At 37.2% G+C, this 27198-nt stretch overlaps 3 protein-coding genes across 7 annotated transcripts in view; 1 reads left to right on the top strand and 2 right to left on the bottom strand.

The window, feature by feature from the left end:
* Nucleotides 1-923: 923 nt before the first annotated feature.
* Nucleotides 924-2563, top strand: LOC149015027 (expansin-A16-like). Of its 2 annotated transcripts, none has more exons than XM_089156890.1 (3): nucleotides 924-1105; nucleotides 1242-1560; nucleotides 1875-2563. In XM_089156890.1, exons 1-3 carry the CDS (start codon nucleotides 976-978, stop codon nucleotides 2176-2178), a joined length of 753 nt encoding a protein of 250 aa, XP_089013016.1. In that variant the 5' UTR covers nucleotides 924-975; the 3' UTR covers nucleotides 2179-2563. The 2 variants fall into 2 exon arrangements, with proteins under 2 accessions (XP_089013016.1, XP_089013017.1); XM_089156891.1 differs by having other exon boundaries at nucleotides 1245-1560.
* LOC149015028 (AT-hook motif nuclear-localized protein 10-like) lies at nucleotides 2556-12380 on the bottom strand. The gene is made up of 6 exons (XM_089156889.1): nucleotides 12185-12380; nucleotides 10962-11994; nucleotides 9864-9916; nucleotides 7383-7514; nucleotides 4273-4434; nucleotides 2556-3710 (listed from the first exon to the last, which is right to left on the bottom strand). Exons 2-6 carry the CDS (start codon nucleotides 11482-11484, stop codon nucleotides 3468-3470), a joined length of 1113 nt encoding a protein of 370 aa, XP_089013015.1. The 5' UTR covers nucleotides 11485-11994; nucleotides 12185-12380; the 3' UTR covers nucleotides 2556-3467.
* Nucleotides 12381-22227: 9847 nt separating this feature from the next.
* LOC149015029 (uncharacterized) overlaps nucleotides 22228-27198 on the bottom strand; it is a 53389-nt gene continuing 48418 nt past the window's right edge. For 3 of the 4 annotated variants that reach the window (XM_089154611.1, XM_089154610.1, XM_089154609.1), the window contains exons 16-17: nucleotides 23934-24079; nucleotides 22228-23400 (exon numbers count right to left, since the gene is read on the bottom strand). In XM_089154611.1, the coding sequence (XP_089010737.1) occupies nucleotides 23153-23400; nucleotides 23934-24079 (394 nt within the window). In that variant the 3' untranslated portion in view covers nucleotides 22228-23152. The remainder of the gene's footprint in view (nucleotides 23401-23933; nucleotides 24080-27198) is intronic. The other variant, XM_089154607.1, reaches the window with a different exon arrangement.

Consider the following 27198-nt stretch of genomic DNA (forward strand, 5'->3'; position numbering starts at 1 on the left):
ATCACTGCAAGGTTCAAAAGTTGGGGAATTGGATTTGATGAAATGAGTAAATCCTCTTTCATTCAAAAAGAAATCCCTAGAATCAAGGGATTTTCAGGTCTGAGGACTGATTCCATGGATTCCTTGTGTTGAAAGGCTAAACCAGTAAACCTTTTGTGCCAAAAAAATGTCTACTTTGAATCCCGTCAAAATGTTAATAAGAAGCCATATTTTCGCATTCTATTGATCTTCTTCTTATCCATCCTTTTCCTTCTTAAAAGAAGAGCCTGAGCTAAACAATGTGTATTAAACATTCAAAGTAAAGCAAGAAAAAACCCAGCACTAACCAAAGCAAGCCTTGACCCATATAAATATACTTTCTCTCTCAATCCCCAGGTACGCATAGAGCCAAGCTTATGCGCCAATACTTTTTGACTCCCTTTTGCTTCCCAGAGTAATGAGGTTGCCCCACTTCAATGGCTCAATCCCACCCAAAGGCAAGGCGCAGTCTTATTCCTTCCCTCTAGACACGGATCCTGTCCACCTCTATGTTCTCTTCCTCACACTGAACACGGGCATTTGGTCCCACTCATGAAAATCATGGTTCCTAATCTTCGAATCAGATCGGCCGGATCGGAGATCCAAATTGATTCAGAGCGAATCTGGATTGATATGGACTCAAGCCGATCATCAACCTTGAAGACTCCTCAAGTGTCTCTCTTTTGTGTCACACTTCAGAGGCTCAGAGCAGAACCAAATAAAGGACAACAAAGTGATTCTACTGAAACTTCGGCAGAGATTTCGAATCCATCTTGGTTCAACTGAAAAGTAAAAAAAAGTTGGAAATAATCAAAACTTCTAGGCTCTCGCAAAGAAAAGCTTTTTTTCTTCCTCCCTGCCCCACTACCAATCTACAATATCCATGGAGAATATAAGTAAATGATCAACCCAGTACAATCTATCACCTTGGATCCATTCCTCTATCACCAGTCATTAATGGGTCTTTTCCAAACCATACTTCTGTACCTGCTTTTGTCAAACATTGGTGCAATTACTGCAAGGCAAAAGGAATGGAAGTCTGCTACTGCAACATACTCCAAAGAAACAAATGGCTCAACCGTCACACGTATTTCTCTTGTCTCTTATCTCTGTCTCTGCTAGTCTTCTATGTTCTTTTAAATCTGTATTCTAGTTATGTATTCCAGTAACTATGTTTTGAACAAAACTCTTGTCATCAACACTGACATGCGACTCTGTTGCAGAAGGTGCTTGTGGCTATGGCGACCTTCACATGAAAAGCTATGGGAAGCACAGTGCTGGACTAAGTAGCATGTTATTCAACAGAGGGAGTACTTGTGGGGGATGCTTCGAGCTGAGATGTGTAGACCACATCCGCTGGTGCTTGCCTGGTAGCCCTTCTGTTGTAGTCACTGCCACAGATTTCTGTGCACCAAATTATGGGCTTGCATCAGACTATGGAGGCTGGTGCAACTTCCCCCAGGAACACTTTGAGATGTCCCACGAAGCTTTTGCTGAAATAGCAGTCAGGAAAGCTGATAATGTGCCAGTACAGTACAGGAGGTAAGCATATCTCTCATCTTTGTAAGAGAATTTTCATCCAGACTATGAATATTATTCTAGAAATTGTGGAAGAAAGTATGCTAATAAAAAATTCTAGGAATGAGTTAAATCAGGCTTTTTTTAATCTATCTCATACAAGACTGCTCAATCTAGTTTTCATACATATTCCAGATCAAGTATCATCAGACATAGGCACAACAGAAGCAACTGCATAATCCAATGTTTATACTGATAGTTGCAGTAAAAAACAGGACATCTAGTGATAACTTTTTGTTCAAATTTTAGAAAACTGAAGAGAATCATCTCCCATGTAGGGTAAACTGCGAAAGGAATGGAGGATTGAGATTCACAGTCAGTGGGAGTTCTTACTTCTATCAAGTCCTGATCACCAACGTTGGGCTGGATGGTGAAGTGGTTGCAGTTAAAGTGAAAGGATCAAAGACTGGTTGGATTCCCATGGGAAGGAACTGGGGACAAAACTGGCAATGTAACACTAACTTTCGAGGGCAGCCTCTGTCTTTTGAGGTTACCAGCAGCAGCGGAAAAACAGTGATATCCTACAATGTAGCTCCTGCAAATTGGCAATTTGGTCAGACATTTGAAGGCAAACAGTTCTAAGAGAGTTTAGAAGCTTCAGAACTAGAGAGTATGCAATTTTTGGAATTGGAAAGCAACTGTACAATGAGTAAAGCTCAAACCCATTAGCTAATTAGTGCTCTGATCTATTGTGGATCCCGATGCATAAATCCAGAAATTTCGATAGGCAGAAGTGAACTACCTTATCCAGAAAAAGAGAGAAAAAGAAAAAACAGTGGCAATAATTTATAGATTCATGCGCTTCTTAATTCGCACTAAAGCACACTGCACTCTTACAAAGTCCATAAATTGTCAAAGAAAGCAACGCAATTACTTTTAGCTACAAAAGAAAGTTAAGAAATGATGACAGAAGTCTCTGGTGCCATTACAGTCTCCTTTTCAGAAATGATGATGGGAAGACTAGGCGTTGAAGGGGGAAAACTGAAGCTATATCAATACCAACTGTCTTTTTCTTTTTCTGCTTTGCTCTGGGCTGCAATCGGCATCAACAACTTTAAAAAGGCACACCAACGCACCAATATCTTGCCTTCTCTGGGCAGACAATACATAATTACATAGGCACATATGATGGAAGATGAGATCAAATTTCAATTCTGAGTGTAAGATAATACAGTAAGCGATCATAGAAACAAATCCGCCAAGCACGGCCAAGCCATTTCTTTCGGATACCTACTACATATGTAATAATCAGACTATTTCTGTGAACAAGGAACCAAGACAGAATGGATTCCCCAGGGAAGTGTTGCTTGTGTTGGCAAATTCTTTCAATAAAACCCTAAAACCCAAGTTAATCCTCCCCTAATTTCCAGAAAGCTATAAAATGCCAGTGTCAATGTTGATGATATGATCGGCAACCACTGTGCATGAGTCGCAGATGAACAAATGAAAGCCAAATGAAAGAGAGACCACAGGAAGGACAACCATGCTGCTTGAGTCGTTCACGAACAAATATAAGGGAACTGAGAAAAGCTGGACAAACAGATGCTATAACTAAGAGATAATCACAATCTCTTGATTCCAAGAGTTACCTGAATTAATACAGAAACTATCTACCTATAATCTTAACACACAATGCTGGAGAAGCAGCGACTCTAACAGACGTTTGCTTCCTGAACAGCTGGGTGAAGTCTGGAAAGTCACTCAGCCATTGCCTCAGCGTTCCTAAACTTACACGAGATGGGAAGAAGAGGGATTTAGATTACAAGTGGGTCTCTATCAGACTAGGGTTTAGATTAGAAGAAACACTAGAGCCCATGCCTACTGCTGCTTACACTGGTAGAAGCTCATAGCTGCCAAAGGTTCCCTTCTTCCTATTTCCATGGCATGTTAGCCAAGCCTTGTGGATTACTGTTATTGCAGGCGCCTGTACTTTGGTTGAGAGGGCTTCCAGGTCCACCTGAGGATTCACTCAAGGTCCCTCGTGACTGTGGGCTACCTGTCCCTACAGCACCACCACCACCATGAGCATGCTTTGGGGTTGCACTAGAAGGATCTGGTTGATTTGTTGGTTTCGACTCTTTACGGCCATCTGCAATAAAACTACCAACCACCACCTGCAAGTAGACAAAAGAAAGTACAAGGTGTCACTGGACAAACACATATGCATGAGACTAGCAGCCTGCCAAGACCAGGTATGAGATCCTGGTAGAGAACTGTGCTCAATTTCACAGGACAAATAAGTTTCAGTGGTTTTTATTTTTTATTTTTTTATATTTCCATGTGGCAAGGTCTAAATGAGGAGGCATCCATTGCCCTGAGAAGCTAATCATTTTTCCTACCCCTTTTTATCTTTATGGGGGGAGAATTATTGGAGCTCTGTATGAGCTTCACTGTATGTGCATTAGACTAACTGATTGATTGAGGGCAGCTCACTGTCTGGCTAATTCAGAGAATAGTATGGTTTTGGAACTACAAGGTCTGCCAGAATGAAAAAGAAGCCATAATATGCATGAAGCACATGTTTTAGTCAATTACACCACCTGCTAAAATACAAATGATACAGAATGAATCTGCAACATTAAGTGCACGAGTGTTAAACTCACGAATCTGCAACAGACAAACGTCCCTTGGTTTCTCACAAAATGGTATAACATAAATATAGGAATCACGACATACCTGCACAGGAGTTGCTGCTGTCAGAAGCCCAGCCACTCCACCACCTAAAACACGACCATCTGGACCTGCAAGAGACACACTCAATCCACCAGTTCTACTGCGTTGACCACCACTCTCTGAGAGCAGGAAGGAACCTGAAAGGGACAGGATTTCAAATCGTCCCTGCACAAACATTATATAAGAGAGCTTTAGACCGTTGGCTTCAGAAACAATGAATCACCACTTCTCTACTTAAACTGAACCCTCTCAACTAAGAGTACTCCTTTTTAGGCTTGGATTGTTTCAAGGTAAAACGTATGTGAAAGAAAATAAAGTCAGGTAAGATACTCACTTTCTCACAAGAATTTTACCTGAAAATTTTGTTTCTATGTGGTTTCCACCTAGGACTAAATGGAGTTAAGAAAGAAAAAAAAAACTAAAACTATATACAACATAACCACTGTCAGGACCTTATTATGGATAGCAATGGGTTAGCTTCAATCATTATACAAGCACTGAAACCACATTAACAGGGTAGAGCCCTGCATAGAGCAACATTCGGCAAATTCAGATTCGGATAAATGAGGTAGTAGGAGATTTAGGTTTGATTTGTTTTTCCAATTTGAAACTTTGGCCAAAATTCAAATTTAGGGAAAAAATAACTCCAGGAAATGTCAGATTCAATCTTTTGGAAAATTTGTTGTTCAAGTATAAAAAAAAAAATTGGTCAACTTTCTTTATTTTTCAGTGAAATTTTAAAATTTGCAAAATTTCCATCAATTTTGATTGGAAACTTTGTAAAAATTTCCAAATTCTGCAAATCTAGTTACTCAATTGCAGAAAATTCTAAGGATGTGTTTGTTTGATGGAATAAAATGGGGTGGACAAAAAAGGGCGGAAAAAGTACATTGTTTCCATGAATCCTAAAACATGATTTTTTTGGTTCAATGGGGTGGGAAAATGAGCAAAAGCTTCCTTGAATAGGAAGTTTGTCTGCTGACATGGCACCCAACTTTTCCCACCCCTCTTTTAAAAGTCCTACACGTTAAGTGGGACTTTGTGGGAAAGGGAGGGAATTCAAAAATAAATGTTATTTTATGGGAAAATTTCTCTCCCCCCATACTTACTCTCTATTTATTCTTACTCCCCTCTCAAAAGTTTCACCTCTGCTCCCCCCATAAAATGAACTTCTACCTCATTCTCCCCTGATATTTTAAAATGGCCAAATTACCCTCTGTGTTTACCTCTTTAATTGATTATGTTGATCCTTTTAATTGTTTCTTGTTATTTTTTAGAATCCATACCTAGATATATTTTTAAATTTATTATTTTTTCTTTCTCCCTTTTCATGAAAATTTTCTTCCTCTTTTTTTTTTTTTTGGGGAAGGGGGGGTAGGAATCTACTAAATGTAATTAGATGTAATTTTGAATCAATTAAACATGATTATTAATTTCTTCCTTTTATAAAAGAATCCATCAAAGGAAAACCGAAAAGGAAAAAAATCTATAATAGGGGGAAACGAAAAAATAGAAAAATAAAAACACACCTAATCACATATGGATTCTTGAAGGGAAAGGATGGAGGGGAACGAACGAAAGAAAGAAAAAAATTAATCAAAAAACGAAAGAAATTGTTTTAATCAACTAAAGGGACAAAAATAGAAGGTAATTTGGCCATTGAAAAATAGTAGGGGAGAAGGAGAGCTAAGAGTTCACTTTTTGTGGGGAATCATTGGTGAATCTTTGATAGTGGAGTAAGTAAAAGGAGAGTAAAGAAACGGGGGAGGGAGGGGGGAGGAGAGAGAGAGAGAGAGAGAGAGAGAGAGAAATTTACCCTAATTTTATTTATCATGGGACCCACATTTTCAATTTTTCTACAAAATCCTTTCCGTTCCTTTCCTGTGTAGACCCAATGGTTTTGGACATGGCAGATCGAGCTACCTCTTGATAAAGAATATTACCATGCACTACACCCAAAAGAAGAGTGGAGCAGGGCAAACCCCATCCCTGATTTTTCTCGTCCTCATTTTTTCATCAAATTACAAATAAAACTAACTTGTAATAAAAAATCCACATCATAAAAATCCAATAATAATGAAAATAGAGAATTATGAGGTAATATAGCCATTCTTAACAAAAAATTTAAATACACCCAGATGGTTGTAGTTAAGTATAATAATTTAAACTTGACTGGCAATAAGAGTGGGGTACATTAACTTGAAACCATCTGCACACAACACATGTCTATGAAGGTACAGATTAATCGACTTTATGATTCCTCAGCTAATAAAACACTTCACCTGATCTTGATAAAAGCCACAAACATGTAAACGCAGGTAATATGTAAGCAACCCTTCATCTAACTCTTATACATCCAATTCAAAACGAAATAATTCAAAAGAGTGAAGAAAAGGGTACTAAAGTATCAAAACAAAGAGAAATACTAGTTCAGCGAAATATTCAAACTCATAAACAATATGAACACTTACAATTAGCAACAAGAGAAATATTTACATGGTTAGACCATACACTTGCTTTTTTTTAGGATTTGGTTTTCTATATTCTGTCAGTTTAATATTTAACTAATGTCATTTGCTGGCAAGAAATGACCTCTTGAAATTTCAATGTACTTAAAAGTTAAAAGAACACCAAAACCAGCAGAGGATTAACTCTGCACTGATATATGGGATAATTCAGCATGGCATGCAACTTTCTGCTGTTATGTGCAACAACATCCACTTTGTGTGGGTGAATGTCAGTTTACCAGTGAGGAGAAAGAACTCAAGGAGCCATATAAATTCCATAACCCAAGGTTACAAGGCCAGAAGTCAGCACAGAAAAGCATATGATGAAAACCCATTGAAATCTAATATCAGATTTGGATGGAGTTGATCCCCCCCCCCCCCCCCCCACAAAAAAAAAAAAAAACCACAAAAGCAAAAGTCTATTTATTATACAAATTTTTTCTTTTGATTTCCCCACTCCCTCTTTTGTACAAATACTTGCTTAACAGAAATCCCCAAGGATCCACCCACCAAAGAAGAAGCAGATTACAGCCTATTCCAGTTAATGAGAACCTCACATCACAATTTTCAGGTAATGATAGACATGATATAATCAATGACACAAACCTCGTAAGTCACAGTTCCACCAGATGTTGCTGCTTGGCGAAGTGTTACATTTGATATAGCACCATTAGCAGAAAGAATGCAAACAGCCCGTGGACCATGGTGGGAAAATGACATTATTTTTGAAGATACATCCTGAAGACAAAAACCAAAAGATAAACTTTGTTGCAGCATAAAAGTAAACAATAAATGTGATTCAAACTAGAGGCATTAAAATATTTTGACTAGTCTAGAACCTATAGAGGCATGCGTGTGACAGATGCAACCAGACAGTTAATACTAAAAACCTTTAATTTTGATATTATCAACATATGTTCAACTAGAGTAACTTGAATCTTTTCTTTACAGACCTACTGAAATTTTCACCGGTACTTGCTGGCAATTTTATTCGCACTAATATTATGCAGAACAATATTGCCTAAATTAATTATGAAATCTGAGAATATTCAGTGTGTAAATTAGGCATGTAAAGAGTCATATGCAACGGATAATGCAGGGAACGGCCTACTATGGAGGGCTTTATAGAAGGGAATTAAAAGGATAGGAAGAGGTGAAAGAGCATAAATTCATAAGTTTCCAATCTAAAATTGCATCCTAATAAAAGCTGTTTAAAAGAAGAAAAATCCGCCAAGTATATAAGTCCTAGTAAACCACGAAACCAACTTTAACAAGAAAATTAGGATTCCAACTCTTAACTCTAACTCTAACTCGCTCCACTTAAGTAGGAAAGTCAAATCAACTGAAAAGCTAAAAATTAAAACTGAAATAATTTATTTAATTATGTTCAACTCTTGTTGGACAAACCCCATATGACCAATTCTTTTTGGGGTTGGAACGAAGCCAATAGAACCAATCTATTAATACTGCATCAACTGGAATGCATTTATTAACCTCCCCCCCCCCCCCCAAAAAAAAAAAAAAAACACAGAAGAAAAGAATGGAAAGTATCCAAATGATGGAGAATCCACGGCGAGTTGTTAAATAAAAGCTGTACTGATATCCAATTATAATCAGTTTCTGGGAAAAATACAACTTTCAGGGATTCTTAGAAACACATCATGCTGGAAATTTAGACAAAATTTGAATTCTCAATGGAGTTTAGACCTATTTCCAGCTTAGTCAATGTTCAAAACAGGTTGCAATGAATAAAATCACTCATCTACTAGGTTACTAGTTGCCAGTCTGCTGTCACACCAATCGTGTAAACTCACTCTTCAGCAGAGTATGCTGAGCTGTAAAGATGCCTGGTTCTTCCCCAGGACAAGGGTTGCAGACGCATGCTGTTATCTCGAGACCAGCAATGGATTTATTCTGAAACAGCTTCTTACAAGTTGTACTTGAACAAAAGAATGTTAGGTGCCACCAGTGCCACAGTGAGCCCACCAAGAACCACAAGATTACAACCTTAAAGCAACAACAGGGAATAAACCTCAAATTACATTCATGAACCAAACAACTTCTCTTGATAGTTGATACTCTACCCTCTCCACATAAAGTTTTGGTGTCAACCACAACCATATGGCATCAGTGAAACAGCTACGAGACCTGGGTTTAAGATAAAAAAAAAAGAAGTGGGCCCCCCATCCCATATCAGACCAATTAGAGCGAGCCAGCAATCCATATCCACATTAGAATCGGAGGTTTTAACCCCCCCAACCCAAAAAAAAAAAAAAAAAAGATGGAAGAAGAATTGGAGGTGACCTTCATCAGTACTGATGGCCCAATACTGTATACAAAACCGTGAGCTTCTCTCGGCCAATTTAAGGGTTAAATGGTCAAATAAAGCCACTCCTGAAAGATCATCTACGGTGGCACCTGTACATGTTCCAACTTTAAACAAAAGATCAAAATTCTTTCTACCAAAAAATAAAGGTTGAAATTCTTTTTCTTTCCCCACTTCCTTTCTGGAGAAAGGAGAGGATTACATAAAAAGCTAGAAAGACATATCTTTTGATAGTGTGGAATATGATTTTATTTCACTGTAATGGAATATGGTGGTGCTTTTACAAAATTTTCTTTTTCATCTCAATTTTAAACGCATTTTCCCGTCTTGCGTACAGCTAGAAGTTGCCAATCATAAGGAATTTCCACTTTTCATCTCAATTTTAAAAGCATTTACCCTTTTCTTCGATTAAACATGTCAAGCAAAAAATACAAGGATACTTCAAGTCTGCTTATAAAAGGGAAGAAAAAGTAATCAATTTTGCCTTTCTCAAAATCCATTTCTAAAATACTCTTATTCTTAAACATCTAATTGCACCAAAGCATGATGCTTGGTCAAAATAAAATATCCAAAGACATCGAATGAAAGTAAATTACACACCACAATCACACAAACAGATACCACTCACAGTGACTGCCGTATGTGTGGAACAACATATTGGAACATTATCAAGTAACATGAAAATGAATTTGCACACGGGAATCTAGCAATAACACTATATTAAAGAATAATAGAAAACTGAAACGAAGGGGAAAACACACCTCTCCGGCCTTGACCGTGATAACATGCGGCATGAATCCAATCCCAGCAGATCCTAGAATTTGAGCACATAGTAAGAAATTTGAAAACAGAAAGTGCAAGTTAAAAAGGACAACCAATCAGCTGTTGACGCCAAAAAGCACAAAATCAAAATAACAGAAAACCACATTTTTTCAATAAACACATCAAACCAATATTTAATGAATTCTACCGGATTATCTGAGGTTTGGTGGTAGCCAATTATGGCTATAACATCGGAGCTCGCAACATAAATAGCAGCTCAACAAATCAGAAAAGCAAAACTACAAATAGATCGCCATCCACCAACACAATGGAACTTTATATAAAAACCAGAGAAAAGGTAAGTAACCCCAACATATAAATGATGACATAAATGATAATGAATATAAGACTACCATTGGATATCTAAGAAGACCCATTTGTCACAGTGAAGTTAAAAGGAACAAGCAGTTCCCAATTAAAATAATTTTGTGAAATATTTTCTACAACAGACAAAAAATAATAATACTAAGTAAATAGTTTTTTTCTTATAATTATAAATTTTAACAAAATTTTTCTTTTTCTTTTTTGGATAATTTCAAAGAAACTGGACCGCAAATCCCTCTTAAATAGTTCCAATTGCCCAATTCTATAATAAATTGACAAGTTGAAATCACACATCACCAACATTAGTGTACATGAGCTGCACAACTCAACAGCGTCAAATAACCATATTAACTACCAAGGGCATATATGTACTTTCTCATAGTCGATATATGGAGTCAAATCTGACAGATCCAGAATCCAGCAAAACCACAATTCCCTTCTTTTGGCCTATTACCCCGTCATACGCTTGTCTTCCCTTCATTAATCAATCCTATTTGCTGGCAGACAAGAACCCCTCTCCCACCCGTAGTGAAGTCGGAACCAGTTGCAGCAAAATACCATCTTTCAAAACGAAAAAAAGATCCCCAATTCTACCATGATAATGCAAAATTGAAACACGCGACATACAAAGCATGAAAAATTAAACAAAACCGTAAGTACAACGATTCGAGTTATAAACGAGGGAGAGAAGAAAATGTGAAGGAAGAAGTTACCAAGTGCAGCCATCTGCTGCTTCTTGCCAGAGCCCGGTGGACGGCCCCTTGACTTCTTCATTGAAGACGGAGATGAGGCAGCAACAGGAGTGGTGCCCGCCGTCGACGGCGAAGAAAACCCGCCAGAGGGGACAGCTGGCGATGCTGGCGTTAATGCAAGAGCCATGGTGCCATCAGGGCCATATTTGCGCGGTCTTCCTCGCTTTCTTTTCATTGGCTCGCCCATATGTGCGTTAAAGCTGTGCGGAACAATTGCGCCGGTGGAAACATCAACGCCACCGCCACCGCCAGCGGCAGCAGCAGCTCCACCACTACCATTACCAGTAGCAGAAGCTCCATTGTTGGGTTGAAATGTTGTTGGAGAGCCTGAGGTGACAGGTTTATAAACCGCTGTACCATCGGAACTAAACGCTAATCTCATGTTGGGTAAACCCGATGGTTGAGAAGGTACAGGACTTTTCTGAAGACCAACACCGAAAGATTCTCTACCCGCCATGATTCCCGCCTCAGATCCGGACATCATGTATCTAGAATTTGATATCCTTGTAGCATAAACAACTAAATTATAATAAAACACAAGAACCTAAGGATCAACTACCTGAAATCCTTCAACCAAAAAGGGAAAAAAACACTACCTAGAAATGCTAAGAACTCTTCATTTGGTGTAAGAAGCTCAAATGAGAATAAATTAAACTCGAAACTTTTGAATACTGACTCACAAGCTCAGATTCTACTATGAATCCAAGGATATCATTACATGGAAGTGAGAAAGTTACTACAGAACACTAACTGTACTGAGAGTGGAATTCAAGGGTTCTAAATCCTCACTACACTCTAGACAAGTATAACACCTCGCCATCTAACAGTAGGAATCTGAAGAAAAATCGTTACTGGAAACTAGACAAGACAAAGAACAGAAAGAAAGAAAAAAAAAACTAAGTGAAGTAAAAATTGAACAAGATAAACTCAGAGGTCAAAACCCTAATTTACAGAGGGAAAAAAGGGGATTTTCTCCCAAAATCAAGCAAAGATCCTGCAAAAAAAACAACACCAGCAAAATTCAGAACTACATAACTAAAACTTACTCTCTCGATAGAAAATCAGTAGCAAAAAATTCAACTTTTTGGATTTTTTATATGCATTTAATATTCTAAAAAAACTCCGAAAAATCAGCAAAAATCCCCAAAAATAGAAAATGAGAAAGAAAACAACAATTTTCTTACCTTAAAAAGGAGAAAAATCACAGTCAGAAATACAAAGATCAGACACGGAAAAGAAACGAATTTTAGGGTTCAGAAGAGAAAACAGAGAAGAGCTTTGAAGCTCCCACAGAATCCGAAATATGAGAATTCAGGGTATTTAGTTATATTTAATCGCTTTTTTATTTTATTTTTTTCTCTTTATTTTTTCATGCTTCTTTGATCTCTCTCATCGCGTCTTTATTAAAAAAAAGCAGGTAAAGGAGGCCGAAATTGCTTTCGTACCAAAAACCAATAAAAAAATAAAATAAATGCATTACCTCCAAACGCCCTCATTGCGGCTCTTCTTTTCCTTTCCCTTTTAATTTCTTTTCCAGTTTCTTCTCTTTTTTTTCATTTCTCCAAATAAAACACATTTTTTTTCCGACATTAGTCAAATCGGTGATTAGTGGTTGAGTTTTAAATATTGCAAGTTAGGCCATTTTTTTCTTCATTGTTAGGTATTTGGTAGTTTATCCACACCACAATAATTCTTACATAATAATAATAATAATAATAATAATAATAAGGTAGACATTAAATTTTTTCATTGTGTTTTCCCCGTTAGCTTGTCCAGTGGTCATTTATGAGCTTTATCTTGATTTCTTAACGTGTGTTTTTATTAGTGTGTATATATATATCGAAATACGAATCAAGACTGCACAACTAAGAACAATCCTCAATCTTGTGATCGTTGCATTACGAATAACCATTTTAGAAGGATATATTAGGCAAAATAGCAACTTCTTGTTTTTTTTGCCTCGACAATAATTAGCTTTTATAAACTAATGCAGGGTTGGTTGAGTGGTAAGATCCATACTTTTCAGTGGAGAAGTCGTGAGTCTGACTCTTATAGACGGCATTTCATTTCCAATATTAAAAAGAAATACTAGTACCAATAAAATAATAATAATAATTAACTTTTATGGATAAAAGATTTATACGAATAATAACTAGTAGAATTCCAGAGAACCATTCCAGAACAAGAGATCCGGGGGAAGCGATAATGAAGAATTATAAGGCAGAAAAGGAAACCCAAAACCTTAGATAATGACAATTAGTTGTTTCTTTGGGGTATAAAGAATAAGGGTGAGAGAGTATCAGGAGTCTAGCAAAACAAAGTAGATGTTTAAATCGAATTAAAAAGTCTAGAGTAAACATTCATCTTTGAAATTTTTGTTATTATTAAAAGTGAGATAAAATTAGACTCAATACCATACCACCTAAATTGTGGTTAAGAAAGATTATCATTTAAATGATTAATTTATTAATTAATTACGAAGCAAATACCTAAAGAGTTGATTGCATCACATGAAAACCCTAGGAGCAAATGGGTGAATTTATCAAGAAAATATTTTATTTTATTTTAAAAAGAGAAATCTCTTTTACTTTTTAGGCGTGAGATTATATTAATAGATGATTTTCATAAAAATATTCAAAGAGAAATTAATATTTTGGACCAGAACTTTAAAGTGGCTAAAGTCACAGCCCATTTTTTTTTACCCTAAAAGAATATAATTTTCCAAAGAGAATCTTTTCAGAAATGAAAGAAAAAGACAGAGAGCAATGGATGAGTCTTTTATCTTTTCCTCATTATTTTTACAGCTGGAAGAAAATATCTACACAAGTGGATTTCTTTAATTAGAAAAGAAATTATTAAGTGAGAAGAACCTTATCTCTACCAACAATGGCTTTTATAGGAAATTGATTGGGAAATGAGAAAATTTGGGAAAATGGAGAAATCCATCCATGAGAGGAAAAGCAAAAGCCCTGTGGTTAGGTGTAAAAGAAAAGATGTGCTCTTAGAAAAGCTTGGATTAGTTTTCCATGGAAAAAGACAAAACCATCTCCATGACTTTCTCATCTAATGCATCTATTATAAACATAAATATCACGTGCTAATGTGCCATGTGTACATCATCATCATTATCAAATTGTTAATATTTTATGATTTCTTTGGATTAAGAAACACTTAGCTATCTAATTAAGATTATCTTGTGTTAATTTAATATTAGTTGAGTTTTGACTCTTGTTATTAGGGGGAATTGTGAAGTGATATTTATTGCTTACCAATATTCCTAACACATGATGACTATCTAACACATCGATCACTATGTCTTACTTGTTAACAACAACAGGGTCTTGTTTGGATATTGGGAATTTGAAATCCAGACTTTATTCAATGTATTTGGGTGGAATATCATATCTCTCTGCTGGAGTTTGATTGAGAAATTAAGAAATTTAATTAGTTAAGACCAGTCTATTTCCATGACTTCTGTTAGTAATGTTTTGATTGTACAAAATGGAAAATGTTTGTATCACAAGGAGATTCAATGATTGTAATCAGTTATTATATTAAGGAATTCTTCTCTCTTTAGTATGAGAAAAATCTCGCATGTCTTGCGAAAGAGAAAGTTATACGATATTCAAAGGAAAAATTCATTTCCAGCTCCAAATCTATCTTTTTCTTCTTCTTTTTTCCGTACAAAGACAGGGTTAAACATCCCAGAGGAAAAAAACAAAAAACTTAACTTAAACAAGGCTCTCTATCTACCATAAGAATTCCTTCTAATCCAGCTGAAGGATTTGAAAAGAAGTCCAAAGAACAAAGTTGCACCCTAGACATTTAGTTAGCGATTTAATAGTGTTCCAAATCTATCTTCTGTTCTTTGACCTTGGTAGTGTTGAATTGTACATTTTACAAATTTGTTTGATATTGTAAAAGCTAATTATTAATAATGATGTTTCAATAAAGGACGGTCAAATACTGGTATTTTGCACATGAAAAAATATCAGAGGGACTCTTTAGTGAAATTCCCAAAAATGGGGATGAGCACAAATGCCCCTGGCTTGAGGAAAACTCTACAATTGCCAAATGATATAAAGGCAATAGTTTATAAATCAAGAGATATAGATATAACTTCTTCTTCTTTTTTGTGTGGAAAATTAGCTAGTTTAAGATTTTTCCTTACAAAAGTAACCAAAAAGTCAATGTTTTGACTTTCACCAAATAAAATGAGTTAAACTCACTTTAGATTTACAAAACTAACAAAAATAATGAATTTTATCGCCTTTAGATATTTTTATCGTTGAAACCAATGTCCGAAATATCGACAAGGCGACATGTCAATGACTTTTGGCAGGGGTATCGACAAAAATTCAACCCTTGGTTATGGCTTGAATTTTGTTATGTAGCCTAATTTGAGATCAATAAACACATTAGAAACATTATTTTGGTATAAAATATTATTTAATCTAAAGTTTCTGATTGACACATGCCAGATTATATGGGGGCAGAATTGAACATTTGAAAAATTCATATAAACTAATGTAAAGATCTAAAGAGAACGCAAATACACAATTGGTGAAGAGAAGTATTAAAGTCTACAATTCATCATACAAAATCGAATGAAAAATTGGTGAAAAATCAAATGAAATTCTGTTAAATATGGTAAATTTGGCGAAAAATCAAATGAAAAATCGAATGAAAAATTCATATAAACTTTTCTCGCATTTGAAATATGTCGTGTCGCTGGGAGAGTCGTGTTCCAATCAAGGTTTGACATGTCGCTCCGTGTCGCCGTGTCGGACCGTGGCGACACGGGTGACATAGGCGACATGTCGCTCAATTTTTGTAACTCATTTCTTCAGCTTCAGGCTTCAGGTCTCGGTGTAGTTCTGAAGTTATCAAACACATCAAAGCTCCTGTTCATCTCGTAAGATCTCCCTCTTTGTCTCAAACCCTCTTTCTCTCAAATCAAGATCGGTTATTCTTGCTTAAATAGAGGTGGTTTCAGGATATTTGAAGCTTCAGGATCAATTTGCCGGAGATTAGGTTGTAGGCTTGTAGCTTTCCTTTCTCCCGGACATCTTCGAACGAAATTTTCGGTTCAGATCTGATTATTGCAGGCTTTGCAACTCGATCTATTTTGAATGATCAAATACAACAATTGATTCTGCCTTTCTTTTACAGGTCTTCTTGATTTTCATCTCTGTACCTCCCAAAAACCAAAAAAGCGGAGGAAGGAAGAAAGGAAGGTGGGTTTCGCAGCAACGTTTCAGACTCTGCAACTTTGCATGCTTGAGACTTGAGACTTGAGAGCAAGCAATGGAAGAGAAAGAAAACGAGCGATTTGTCCAGATGCGGTTTCGACTTTCGATCCTCTCTCTCTCTCTTGCCTGCGTGCAACTGCAAATCAAAGCTCTGCTTCATAGATGGGGTTTCGATCTCTCTCTCTCTCTCTCTCTCTCTCTCTCTCTCTCTCTCTCTCTCTCTCTCTCTCTCTCTCTCTCTCTCGACTGCAATTCTGCAAAACTCTTCACAAATGGAGTTTCGATCTCCATTGAATGGGGGTGGAGGTGGTGCTCGCTTGGGTTCCAGTGGTGGGGGTGGAGTCTTCGAAAAATCGACTATCGGTGTAAAGTCGACTTTTGGTAAAGTCGACGTCGCTGGGAGTTTCGGTGTCGCCCCCCCAGCGACACAGCGAAAAATCGCCCTATGTTGCCGACACAAGGTACCATGGTTCCAATAACAAGAAAATGATTTCAAACCAATAGTTTACTGAGGACGGTGTATATAATTTTCCCCCCTTTAAATGGAAGAATTTCTCAATCTAAAATGTCAATAGCTAGACTTACACGGAAGATCCTAAACGTTGAATCAGAGTAGAAACTGTCCCTGTCGATTGCACCAAGCTGGACTTTAAAAATCTCAACTTTGACTTCTTAGAGCTAAAACTCCGCAAAAAATAAAAACCATCGAGTGCAACGATTCAAAGAATCAAATTCCAATTTTTAAACATTTGACTTAGACAATCCAAATTGGTGTTGATTACGTATTCGAACCCACTTCATTTCTAATTCTGAACATAAAAACTCAGAAAAGTAAGATATTGGAACTTTTATGAGAGAAATACGCACTTGCATCATCTGGTACCAGGCCTCTGTGCCGTCGCCTTCAACTTTTAATTCTCTGAAGCTCATTCCTTCTCCATTAAATTATAAAGAAACTATGAACCTCGATCATGGACAAAGTAAGAAATACAACAGAAAAAGTCTACGGTGAGTTCTTCGAGAGAGGAACAACGACCGAGAACTACATTAATGGCCTTGGCAGAAGTTGGCACCAAAGTTGCAGTGGTGACAGTAAACTTCTGCAAACCCTATAATGGCTCCATCCGTCAAACTTTCTGCAAGTTGAGGCGGTAGTGGAGAGAGAGACGACGATAAGAGAGAGTTATCTTCCATGAATCGACTAGAGAGGTTGGCTCTTTGTGACACTGAAGTGATTGAAGATGGAAGAAAGGGATGGGAGAATATTGGGTCTCTAGATCACTTTCTATTACACTTTTCACTATACACATTGTGTGGGTCCATGTGGGACCTATTGGGATCGGATTGTACTTGTGTGGGGTGCATGATGGGGTGGTGCCCCACGGTTGGATGCACGTCACATAAAATTTCATTAAATCTCAGTTGTTCAAAACATCACGTGCACATTTAACCAACTTAAGCGAGATAAAATTGGTCTTTCCTCAAAATAAACCGAAGGTGGGGGATCTAATAAGATTCATATGGTATGCATCTAACGGTAGGCACCACCATGTCACGCACTCATGACCTCTCCACTGAGAAGTATGGATCTTACCACTTTACCAACACTGTAATGACAAATATGATTGAAGTGTTTGAGCTATACCCAACGTGTTCTAATATAGCCCATCGGATTAGTTATGATCCAACGGTGTAATGAGTCTTGTGGGAGAGTCCAACTATCCGTAGAACCTAGTGTTAGTTTAGATAGTCGGTGTAATGCTTTAAGCAACTTTATACTTAAACCCTACACCCTAACTCCAACAATTTTAAAACATATTTTTTTTATGTGTGAATTTCAATTATTGTGTTTGAGAGAGCGAAAAATTCGAGTTTCAGAATCCGATCGACATCCACGTTTAGCTTCGCGGAGAGAGGACGAAGAACGACGCAAGCACGGAAGTAAAGCCACTTGAGAATTTATCTGGTGTCCATGGAGAGCAACTACGGAGCCAAGCCAACCAATGTACTCCGCCATTAGCTCCTGGAATGCTTACTTGACAGGTTTAATGAGGTGTTCCTGTCCCTGGAGTGGAGTTCCAATGAAACCGTATCAGCATCAGTATTTCATGGAAACACAATCACCTCTTCCTTGGCGGCATATGGAAGACGAGAGGTATTGTAGGTTGCATCAACACTACCTGTATTTGCAACAGCTTCCAAATCAGAGATCAATGCAAACAAATGTGAATGCAGCAGTTCGCCCTATGAGGCTATGACTATGGCTCTGATGAAGACTGCAACTGGCAATTTTTCCTAATTCAGTAGTGATGGCATGGTTTACTTCAAAGTGGGGTTGGCCTTTCGTGTACAGTGAATAGATGAAGAGAATTTGAGAAATTCTCTTTGAAATTTCTTAAGTAGATCGTGGATTGGAGCTTAATTGCTCACTTCTCATATCAAGAAGGTACAATTATATTTGTTTTCAAAGTATGATTCTTGAATATATGGTATAAGGTACTAATAATCTTTTCTCTATAGGTTCATCTTTCATTTAACATTGCATTGCTGATTTTGATTTTCAAATCTAGCATGGATGTTAACCTTTGATTAATGTTGCAATTATTAGCTACTACTTGTGATTCTTGTTAGATGCTCATGAATCATTGGTTTAAAATGTTCCAACACTTAGGCTAGCACAAGCCAACTTTATTCTAACCATTTAAGTGATGGTTTCTCATCTATTCTTAGTTTCACTTTAGTTGTAGTTGAATTGAATTTTGTATAAAGATTATACATATTTCTTTGTTAAATATTGGATTGGCAACCTTTGGTAAATGTGATGTTTTGTTGTTAAGGCTTTAAAATCATAGTGATATTTTCTTTTTGAACAGTTAAACTAAGGTGGAATTATGTGGATGGTAAATTTTTAAATCTTTCTAGATGCTTTGAGTAAAGAATGGAGAATTTAAATATTTCCAGATGATTTATCACTATTGAAATCGAGAAAGAAATTGCCACTCATTCTCTTTTGTCAAGAAAGAAAAAAAAAAAAGGGGAAGAGAGAGAACACCTGAATGGAGATATAAATTCAATTAACCTGACCAAGTTAGAGACCTTCATTGGGTCTAAAATCAATGCAAGAAAGAGAAAACAAAATTTGGGTGAAAGAGTCTAAATTTGTTCTATAGAACACTAATGTGTTTTTGATTCAGTCTTATGATTCTTGTGTTTATGATTCTTGGTCTTGTAAATAGAAGGACATGTCTCTAAGTTTTTTATTTTATATCAAGTTATTCATATCAGTTTTAAATTTTGTGGATTCTGATAGAGTAAATGATATGGACAAAGAGTATATTAATTATAAAACCTACATGAAAAAAATTGAAGGGTATGTCATAAAAGGTTTCGAAAGACTATAAATTAATTTAGTCTTCTGATTTTAAATAAGCACCTAAATTATGGCACAAAAATTTGACAAAATAAGTAAAGAGCTTTGAGTTTCAAACGAGTAATTCTGATAAATATCTCTACTGTGTTAAATAAGGTCATAATTATTTACTTATATATAGACGACATGCTGATTCTTAGTTCGATTCATTTTGTAGTGAGTGACATCGAAGAAATCTTAGCTAAAGAATTTGATATGATGGATCTTGGTGTCATAAACACTATTTTTGGCATGAAAGTAATTTTTTCTGGGCAATGAATTACCCTTAGCCAATCTAGCTATATTGAAAAATTATTTTCAAGATGGGGATACAATGGATGCAAAACAAGTAGAGACATCATATGATTATAACAAAAGCTTGTATCGAATGATAGTAAAACTGTGAATTAGTTAGACCATTCTAAACTGATTGGTAGTCTCATGTATACAATAAGTTGCATTAAGCTAGACATAACTGATATAGTAGGCATGTTGAGTTGATTCACTAGTAATCCTAATAGAGAGTATTGGTTTGCCTTTACAAAGCTAATAAGATACCTTAAGGGTACTTTAAAACTATGCTCTTGTATAAATTTGACATCCTCACATTTTGGAAGGATAATTCTGATGTATCTTATTGCTCAAAAATAGAAATAGCAAATCTACTAGTGATTATTTTTACACTAGGTGAAGTGATAGTTGAAAGGAAATCCAAGGGATGAACTTATATTGTTTTGAATTCTATCTTTAATGAAATCAGAATTATATTTTCTAGTCTCAAGAGGAGATAAGACAGAGAATAGATAAAAGATCCGATTTTGAATATTCCTTTGATTAACTTAAAGATTTGTTTTGTGATAATTAGCAAAAACAATGATAGCTAATACATCACTCTTTAATGGTAAGATGAGACAAATTAGGCTAATGTAGGTTGTGCTAAATTATCTAATAGAACAACAAGTGATCACTTTAGTTGATGTGTGATCAAGATAGAACATGGCAAAGGCCCTTATAAAGGGGATTGAAATACAAATCGAATATTCAAAATTGTGGGGGAGATGGAGTTAAAGACTATATAGACATATATGTCTTAATCCTACACTATGTTATTTTGAATTGTTCGAATTTCATCTAGCCATAGTTAACATTAATGACAATTTACATATTTCAGATAATTTGGCAGGATTATGGAGTATAGAGGTTTGTGAAATCATTCTACATTGATGATATAGCAACCTTTGTATGAAGCTTGATTACCTTATTATTCCAAACAAGGAATATGAAAAGTGTTGATATGTTTCGATGATGTTATTGTTATCTTTATATCATTCCACATTTGATTATATGTCTTCCATAGAAAGATTTATCATTCCAAATTTGATGATATAACCAATAACTATGTTGGACATGACAACTCTAACATTGTAAATAGAAACATGGAATGATTCTTTATAAAAGAAACCATTTAGATCTTGTTTTTGTATAGAAACTTAATGAGAATGCAAACTATGTTAGACATGATAACTTTAACATTCCAAATAGAAACATGGAATGGTTCTTTGTAAAAGAAACCATTTATATCTTGTTCTTGAGTAGAAACTTGTGAGAATGCGAATGATTTTCAGTCATCATGTGGGTTGTACTTAGTTCTTTTGATTGAACTAGATACTTATGCAAATGATTGAATTCGTATATTATGAAATTCATATTTTGGTAAATTTGCAATGGATGACGAAAATGGAGGAGCGAATCCAACCCTCTAGCTTGGTGGAAAGATTTACTTGACAAGTAAAATCAATCAAAGCTATCAGGATGGATCTCAATAAGGATGATTCACTTTATGAGTAAATCGTTCAACGATGCAAGGAGCAATTATATTGTTCTTTGTGAGAATAAGTAATTCAATTCCAAGAAAAACTTCTAATTATATTGGATTTAGATTTGTCCTAAAACTCATGTTTTTTATTCAAAGTGTTCTTTTGGATTTTATTGAATACTATTCTCTTTTGGAAAGTTATGAATGATTTTGTATTGAGTTTGAACATTAAATTTATGGGACTAACGCTAAAACAATATGTAGAACATAGGAGGAGATTGTTGAGGTATTTGAGTCATATTCAAATATGATTGAAGTATTTGAGTTATACCCAATGTATGTTATAATATAGGCCATCGGATCAATTACGATCCAACGTTGTAATGGGCTTTGTGGGAGAGTCCAACTAACTGTAGAACCTAGTGTTAGTCTATAAATCTGTAGAACCTAGTGTTGGTCTATAAATACTCCTGGAAGCAATGGTTTGGATATTCCAATCTAGATACTCAGGGTGTAATGCTTATAGCAACCTTGTGCTGAAACCCTAACCCTAACAAGATTTTCCGGTAGGAGAGAGATTTTTATGTAGGGGACTATGGACCGAGAGATTTTTCGACAGGAGAGATTTTTCTGTGGGGGACGGTGGGCGGAGACATTGCCTACGAAGGTGGACAGCATTTTTTTTTTATGGAGAAAATGGAGCTTTTTTTTGTGGTGAGTAAGACTTCTTCGGGACTGAGCGGGGAAACTTTTCTAGAATTCATCTTTATCTACGAGTAAAAACATTGACAACCTCATCATAACAAATTTCAAAAAATTTCTTTTATGTGTTGTATGAACTTGTGTTGAATCCATTTGACACACATTTCTTTCAAGTAATTGATTTAAAGCATGTTCAAGCTGCAACCTTTAAGATTGAGAGGCTTACTCCCAACATTTGATGCTTTTTTTTTGTTTTGACATTTTCTTTCATAATTTGCATGAGTTTCACCTTGAATCCTATTCTGACCCAAAACAGAAAAGAAAAAGGAACTCAGTTCCTCTGGGGTTTATCATCACTAATTCCTAAGTTGGAAGCTTCAAAAAATGTTCTGCTTGAATCTTCACTGGTTGATCCTCCATGGGTCATTGACCAAGTAAACTTTGTTGTGACAAGCTGCCGTACAGTATTTTGTTAGATGAAACTTTTGCTTCTAGCAGCCACAGGGATTTGAGGAACTATGAGTTGAATCACACATTTGAGTATTGCGACAGAGATGGATCAAACTAGTAACTTGAAACATGGGTCAAAAGAAATTTGTTGCAGAATTTTACAACATCTTCACAAACATCAGTTGGAACAAGAAAAACTTGTACTGTGTTTCAGTTACAAAAGAACTTCATAAGGGTACTTACTGTACATGCTAAACCATTCAACAGAATCCTCGTAACAAAACATAGTTGGGATTTTACCCTTTAAACGAGTCATACCAACTCATGAGTTTTGTGCAAAAGATTCCAGCCATGCATCTGGAACTATGAACCACAAGGCTCCAAAAACAGTTTTCCAAGATGTTATTTCCTATAGATTGTAAAACAAAATCATACATACAGACTGCTGAAACGGATTCCGTTCATTAAAGATGACTGTACAATGAAGAGAGGAAGAACAGCTTGGTGCTCCTGTACGTGTTATTTACCTACGCCTGCTACGTCTCCTTGCAGGCCCCCTCTTCAGTCTCTTAAATTTTGGCCGACTAAGATCCTTACCTTCACTTCCGTTTATTGTCCATGTAGGTCTATTCAATCCAGGAACCATATCCTTGCTCATTCTTTGAGTCGACTCACCATCACTCTCAATGCCAGTCCCTGTCCAATGGGTCTTGAACTGTGGCCTGCGTAACTCCGAGGCATTTACCTGACTCGTTTCGGCATCATTCTCATCTACAAAACCAAAATTTTAAGCAAACATAAATCAGAATTAGATAAGGAATATGGCATTCAAACCTGATGCAGAATTGGGCATCAGGAAATTAATACAAAATACCCAAAATGCTGCACCACACACTCTCAAAGATAATGTGTACACAGGTATTTTGAACAATTTGCCTGAAGTGCCTTCAAAGCAAACGCAATTCAGAAAAGCAGAGAAAGAACAAATACAAGTTTCTACAGCTGTCAGTATGTCAACCACTGTTTTCTAAGTTTTTATTTTTTTTTTTTTATTTATCCAATATTTCAATTTCATAAGTATTTCCAAAAGGAACCATAAGGCAGCAGCTTTAAGATTGAATGTATAACCAGTTTTCTGGTTGCTGCTAATCTGCACTAAACCTCAATTATTTTCTCTGTTAATACTCACTGATTGTACAACAAAGTAGGTGATTCTAAATTTCAAAATCAAATCTCCATCGACTTGCTGGGGAGGGTAAAGAAAAAAGATACAGATTGGAATGAAAAGGAGACTAACATGCTACCTTGCAATCTTCTTTTTGCAGTGGAATTCTGCATGGTGTCTTTGAGAAGATATTGAGATCGTTTGGCATCAATAGTTATAATTCCACGTCCAGTCTGTTGTTCAGGTATCACACATTCTTGTTCAAAAGGAGGCAGATGACAAAACCTACACGCACATTATTGTTAATTAATACAAATGTATTGTATCATTAAAACAAATAACAAGAACCCATTTTATACAAGCCATTTCGAAAGAACATACATTTTGATTCTTTTAAACATTAAACAGATACAGGTTTCTCTGGGAACCTTGTTTCAAAAAGAGTTAAAAACTAATTATGGACAACGATAGCAAATAGTCTAACATACCAGATGTTAGGAAAACAAATTCTGAAAAAGAGTAGGGAAAGAAAGTGAGATTATCATTGTTGTTTCTAAATAGGACAAGCTTAACATTATACATCTTGACCTGATGAATGCCTTGCCGGAATCCACCTCCCTTTGAACCTGAAACTGCATACCCACTCCAAGTCTTTTGCCAACCTTCGGCCCACCATCTCCGACAACCCTCCACGCACCACTGACAACGCTGTCACCTCTCCCCCACTTCTAGCCCCACCTAAATCATGGAACTCTCTCTTCATCTCCCTTGCAAATGAACCATCACCTCCCAAATTCAACCTTACATTCCCCCATCTTCTAATGGAGCAGGGCCCCTTGTTCACTGCCCATCCTTGCAACTGACCCTGGCATCCATCGTTGGCAATCGGCAACCATCGCCAATTCATTGGTCCATGCCCCCCTCTGCTACTATCAAATCTTCACTCTCTAAACAATGGAAAACCCTTGGTTTGCCAGACTTACCTCCTTGACAATGGAAATTTCTTTTAAAATTTGCCTCCTCTGTTGGTAAAAGATCGAGCTATTGAAGGCTCTCTGTGGTTCGTCGGGAAGTCCTCCACTATCCTCAGAACATAGGAGCATTCATTCTCTGCAAGGTCAACTTCAACACTCTTCTGCTGTGGATCAACCTCCCGGGTTTGCCCCTTGGGTTCTAGAACCCCGAGTGTTTAAGCCACATTGCCTCTGTGATAGGGAGGCCCTTACACTCAGAATCCAAAATTATCAACATGGAGAGCCTATCTTATGCTTGCTTATGCATCAAAACCTCTGCCACCAAGCCTCTTTCGCCTTTCATCACCATTGAAGATGATAAGGGATTCAGATATGATCAAATCATCAACTATGATTGGATCGTGCCCGATGTGAAATTTATTCCTCTTTTGGACATGAATCGGCCACATGCAACTCTGTTTTGAAGCCAGTTACCACAATCGATGCTACACTTCCCGCACCACCGTTTGCTACTCTACCTACCCACAACTCATTATCTAAAGAACATAAGCCGTACGAAGCTCCGCAAAATGTTTCAAAACACCATTCATGCCTTGGAATCAATTACTGTTGATATTTCCGCTGCAGACCCTCTTGTCGGAGACCTTTCGAAGACCTACTAGCGCAAAAGAATAAAGAAAAAGAACCGTACCTCGTCAACAACGCTTTTGGGTAATGCTCCTCTGACCACTGCATCCACCTCTGCTGCTGAAGTGGATTCTGGCCAATCTCTATTCACTGCAAACACTGATGCTCCTCTTGTTGTCATTGCAAATGACCTTTACCTTCCTACCACCAGATCGCTGCTAGGGCTGGCCCTCCTGATCCTGTTGCTCAAGCAAGTATCGTCTCGTTTCCTTTTCATGCTACCCCAACCCTTGCAACAATGCTGAAACCCCAGCATATTTACCCTATTCCCTCCCATTGAAGACGTTAACTGACCCTCTTTTAATCCAACCAAACCCAACTTGGCCCCTAACTCTAACATGTGCAAGGTGCTTGTGTCCCCACCCCATTTTCCCCCTTTGTTAGCCCCACCTTCAATCAATGGGGCCCACCATCCACCCACTACCCGGCAACTAACTTTTGGGCCTTGACTCCCTAGGCCCACTCATGTCCTCTCCTTTACCGAGCCCAATTATGGGTCGTGCTAATTCTTTTCCTCCCTTGGCAATATTTCTTCCCGTGTTTCTTATGCCGCGAGGAGCGACCCGTCTTTCTTCACGAAAGAACTTTCTTCTCTGAGGTCTCTTCCCTTGCATCTCAAGAAGAAAGCTTCCTTCGTAAAAAATCCAGGATTAAATGGCTTGAGCATGGGGATGTCAATACTTCCCTTTTCCACTGCTTTGTCAAAGCTCAACACAACTACAATTCCATCCCCATTATCCTCTCTAGTAATGGCTATTGGTTTTCTAATCTAGCTAGCATCAAATCAAAAGCGGTTTCTTTCTTCTCTACCCTTTTTGGCCCCTCCCCCCTCTCCTTAATAAATTTGTAGACCCTGCCACCCTCGACTTCCTCCTCTCTATCCCCTCGAATGATGAGATTCTCATGGTTAGCAGATTTCATAAAACCTCCCCCTCCCCCCTCTCTTTAGTAAATTCGTAGACGCTGCCTCCCTTGACTTCCTCCTCTCTATCCCCTCAGATGATGAGATTCTCATAGGTTAGTAGATCCCATAAAACCAACAAAGCCCTAGGGCCTGATGGTTTCAGTATGGACTTCTTCTTTGCCACTTGGGACCTTATAGAAGTGGACCTTGTTCAACCCCTCCTAACTCTCCTCCATCAACCAAACCTTCATTTGCCTCATCCTCGAAAAACCTGGAGCTTCTTCCCTATCAGATTTTCACCCCATCTCTCTCTATAATTTCCTTCGCAAATTCATCTCTAAGATCCTCGCCAATCGCCCCAAAAAAGTGATGTCCTCCATGGTTAGCCCTAACCACTCCTCTATTGCCCTCTTGAAGGTGGACCTCCACAAAGCTTTCGATTCCCTTCATTGAGATTTTATTAGCGACATCCTCTCAGCAATAGGTCCTCTGACCATAATGTCCATTGGATTGAGGTCTACATCTTTACCCCTTACTTTTCCATCATCACCAACGGCTCTCCCGCGGGCTTCTTCCCTTTCCTACGTTGGGATTCGCCTGGGTTGTCCATTTTCCCTTTTCCTCGTCTAGCTTGCCTTGGAGGTTTTCTCTCCCATCCTGTAATCCAAAACTGATCAACTCATCATCTTCCCCATCCGGAAGTGCAAGTCCCTGAACCTCACTCACCTCGCTTTTGCAGATGATCTCATGATCTTTTCCAAAGCCACCCACTCCTTATCTTCCATCCTCTTTGCCCTTTTTTCCCTCTTTGAATCCATTTCTAGAATTCGTGTCAACAT

The sequence above is a fragment of the Hakea prostrata genome, chromosome 5, assembly GCF_041222555.1.
Source record: "Hakea prostrata isolate BN-2017 chromosome 5, UWA_Hpros_2, whole genome shotgun sequence".
In the NCBI taxonomy this organism is placed as follows: Eukaryota; Viridiplantae; Streptophyta; class Magnoliopsida; order Proteales; family Proteaceae; genus Hakea; species Hakea prostrata.

What these genes read in the sequence shown, in the direction of transcription:
- LOC149015027 (XM_089156890.1), top strand. Translation starts at nt 976, where the DNA reads ATGGGTCTTTTCCAAACCATACTTCTGTACCTGCTTTTGTCAAACATT. An exon ending in AAATGGCTCAACCGTCACAC is followed by an intron (nt 1,106 to 1,241) that starts GTATTTCTCTTG and finishes ACTCTGTTGCAG; the next exon opens with AAGGTGCTTGTGGCTATGGC. An exon ending in GTGCCAGTACAGTACAGGAG is followed by an intron (nt 1,561 to 1,874) that starts GTAAGCATATCT and finishes TCTCCCATGTAG; the next exon opens with GGTAAACTGCGAAAGGAATG.
- LOC149015028 (XM_089156889.1), bottom strand. Translation starts at nt 11,484, where the DNA reads ATGATGTCCGGATCTGAGGCGGGAATCATGGCGGGTAGAGAATCTTTC. An exon ending in TCACGGTCAAGGCCGGAGAG is followed by an intron (nt 7,515 to 9,863) that starts GTGTGTTTTCCC and finishes TTTTGTCTTCAG; the next exon opens with GATGTATCTTCAAAAATAAT. An exon ending in GTGGAACTGTGACTTACGAG is followed by an intron (nt 4,435 to 7,382) that starts GTTTGTGTCATT and finishes ATGTTTGTGCAG; the next exon opens with GGACGATTTGAAATCCTGTC.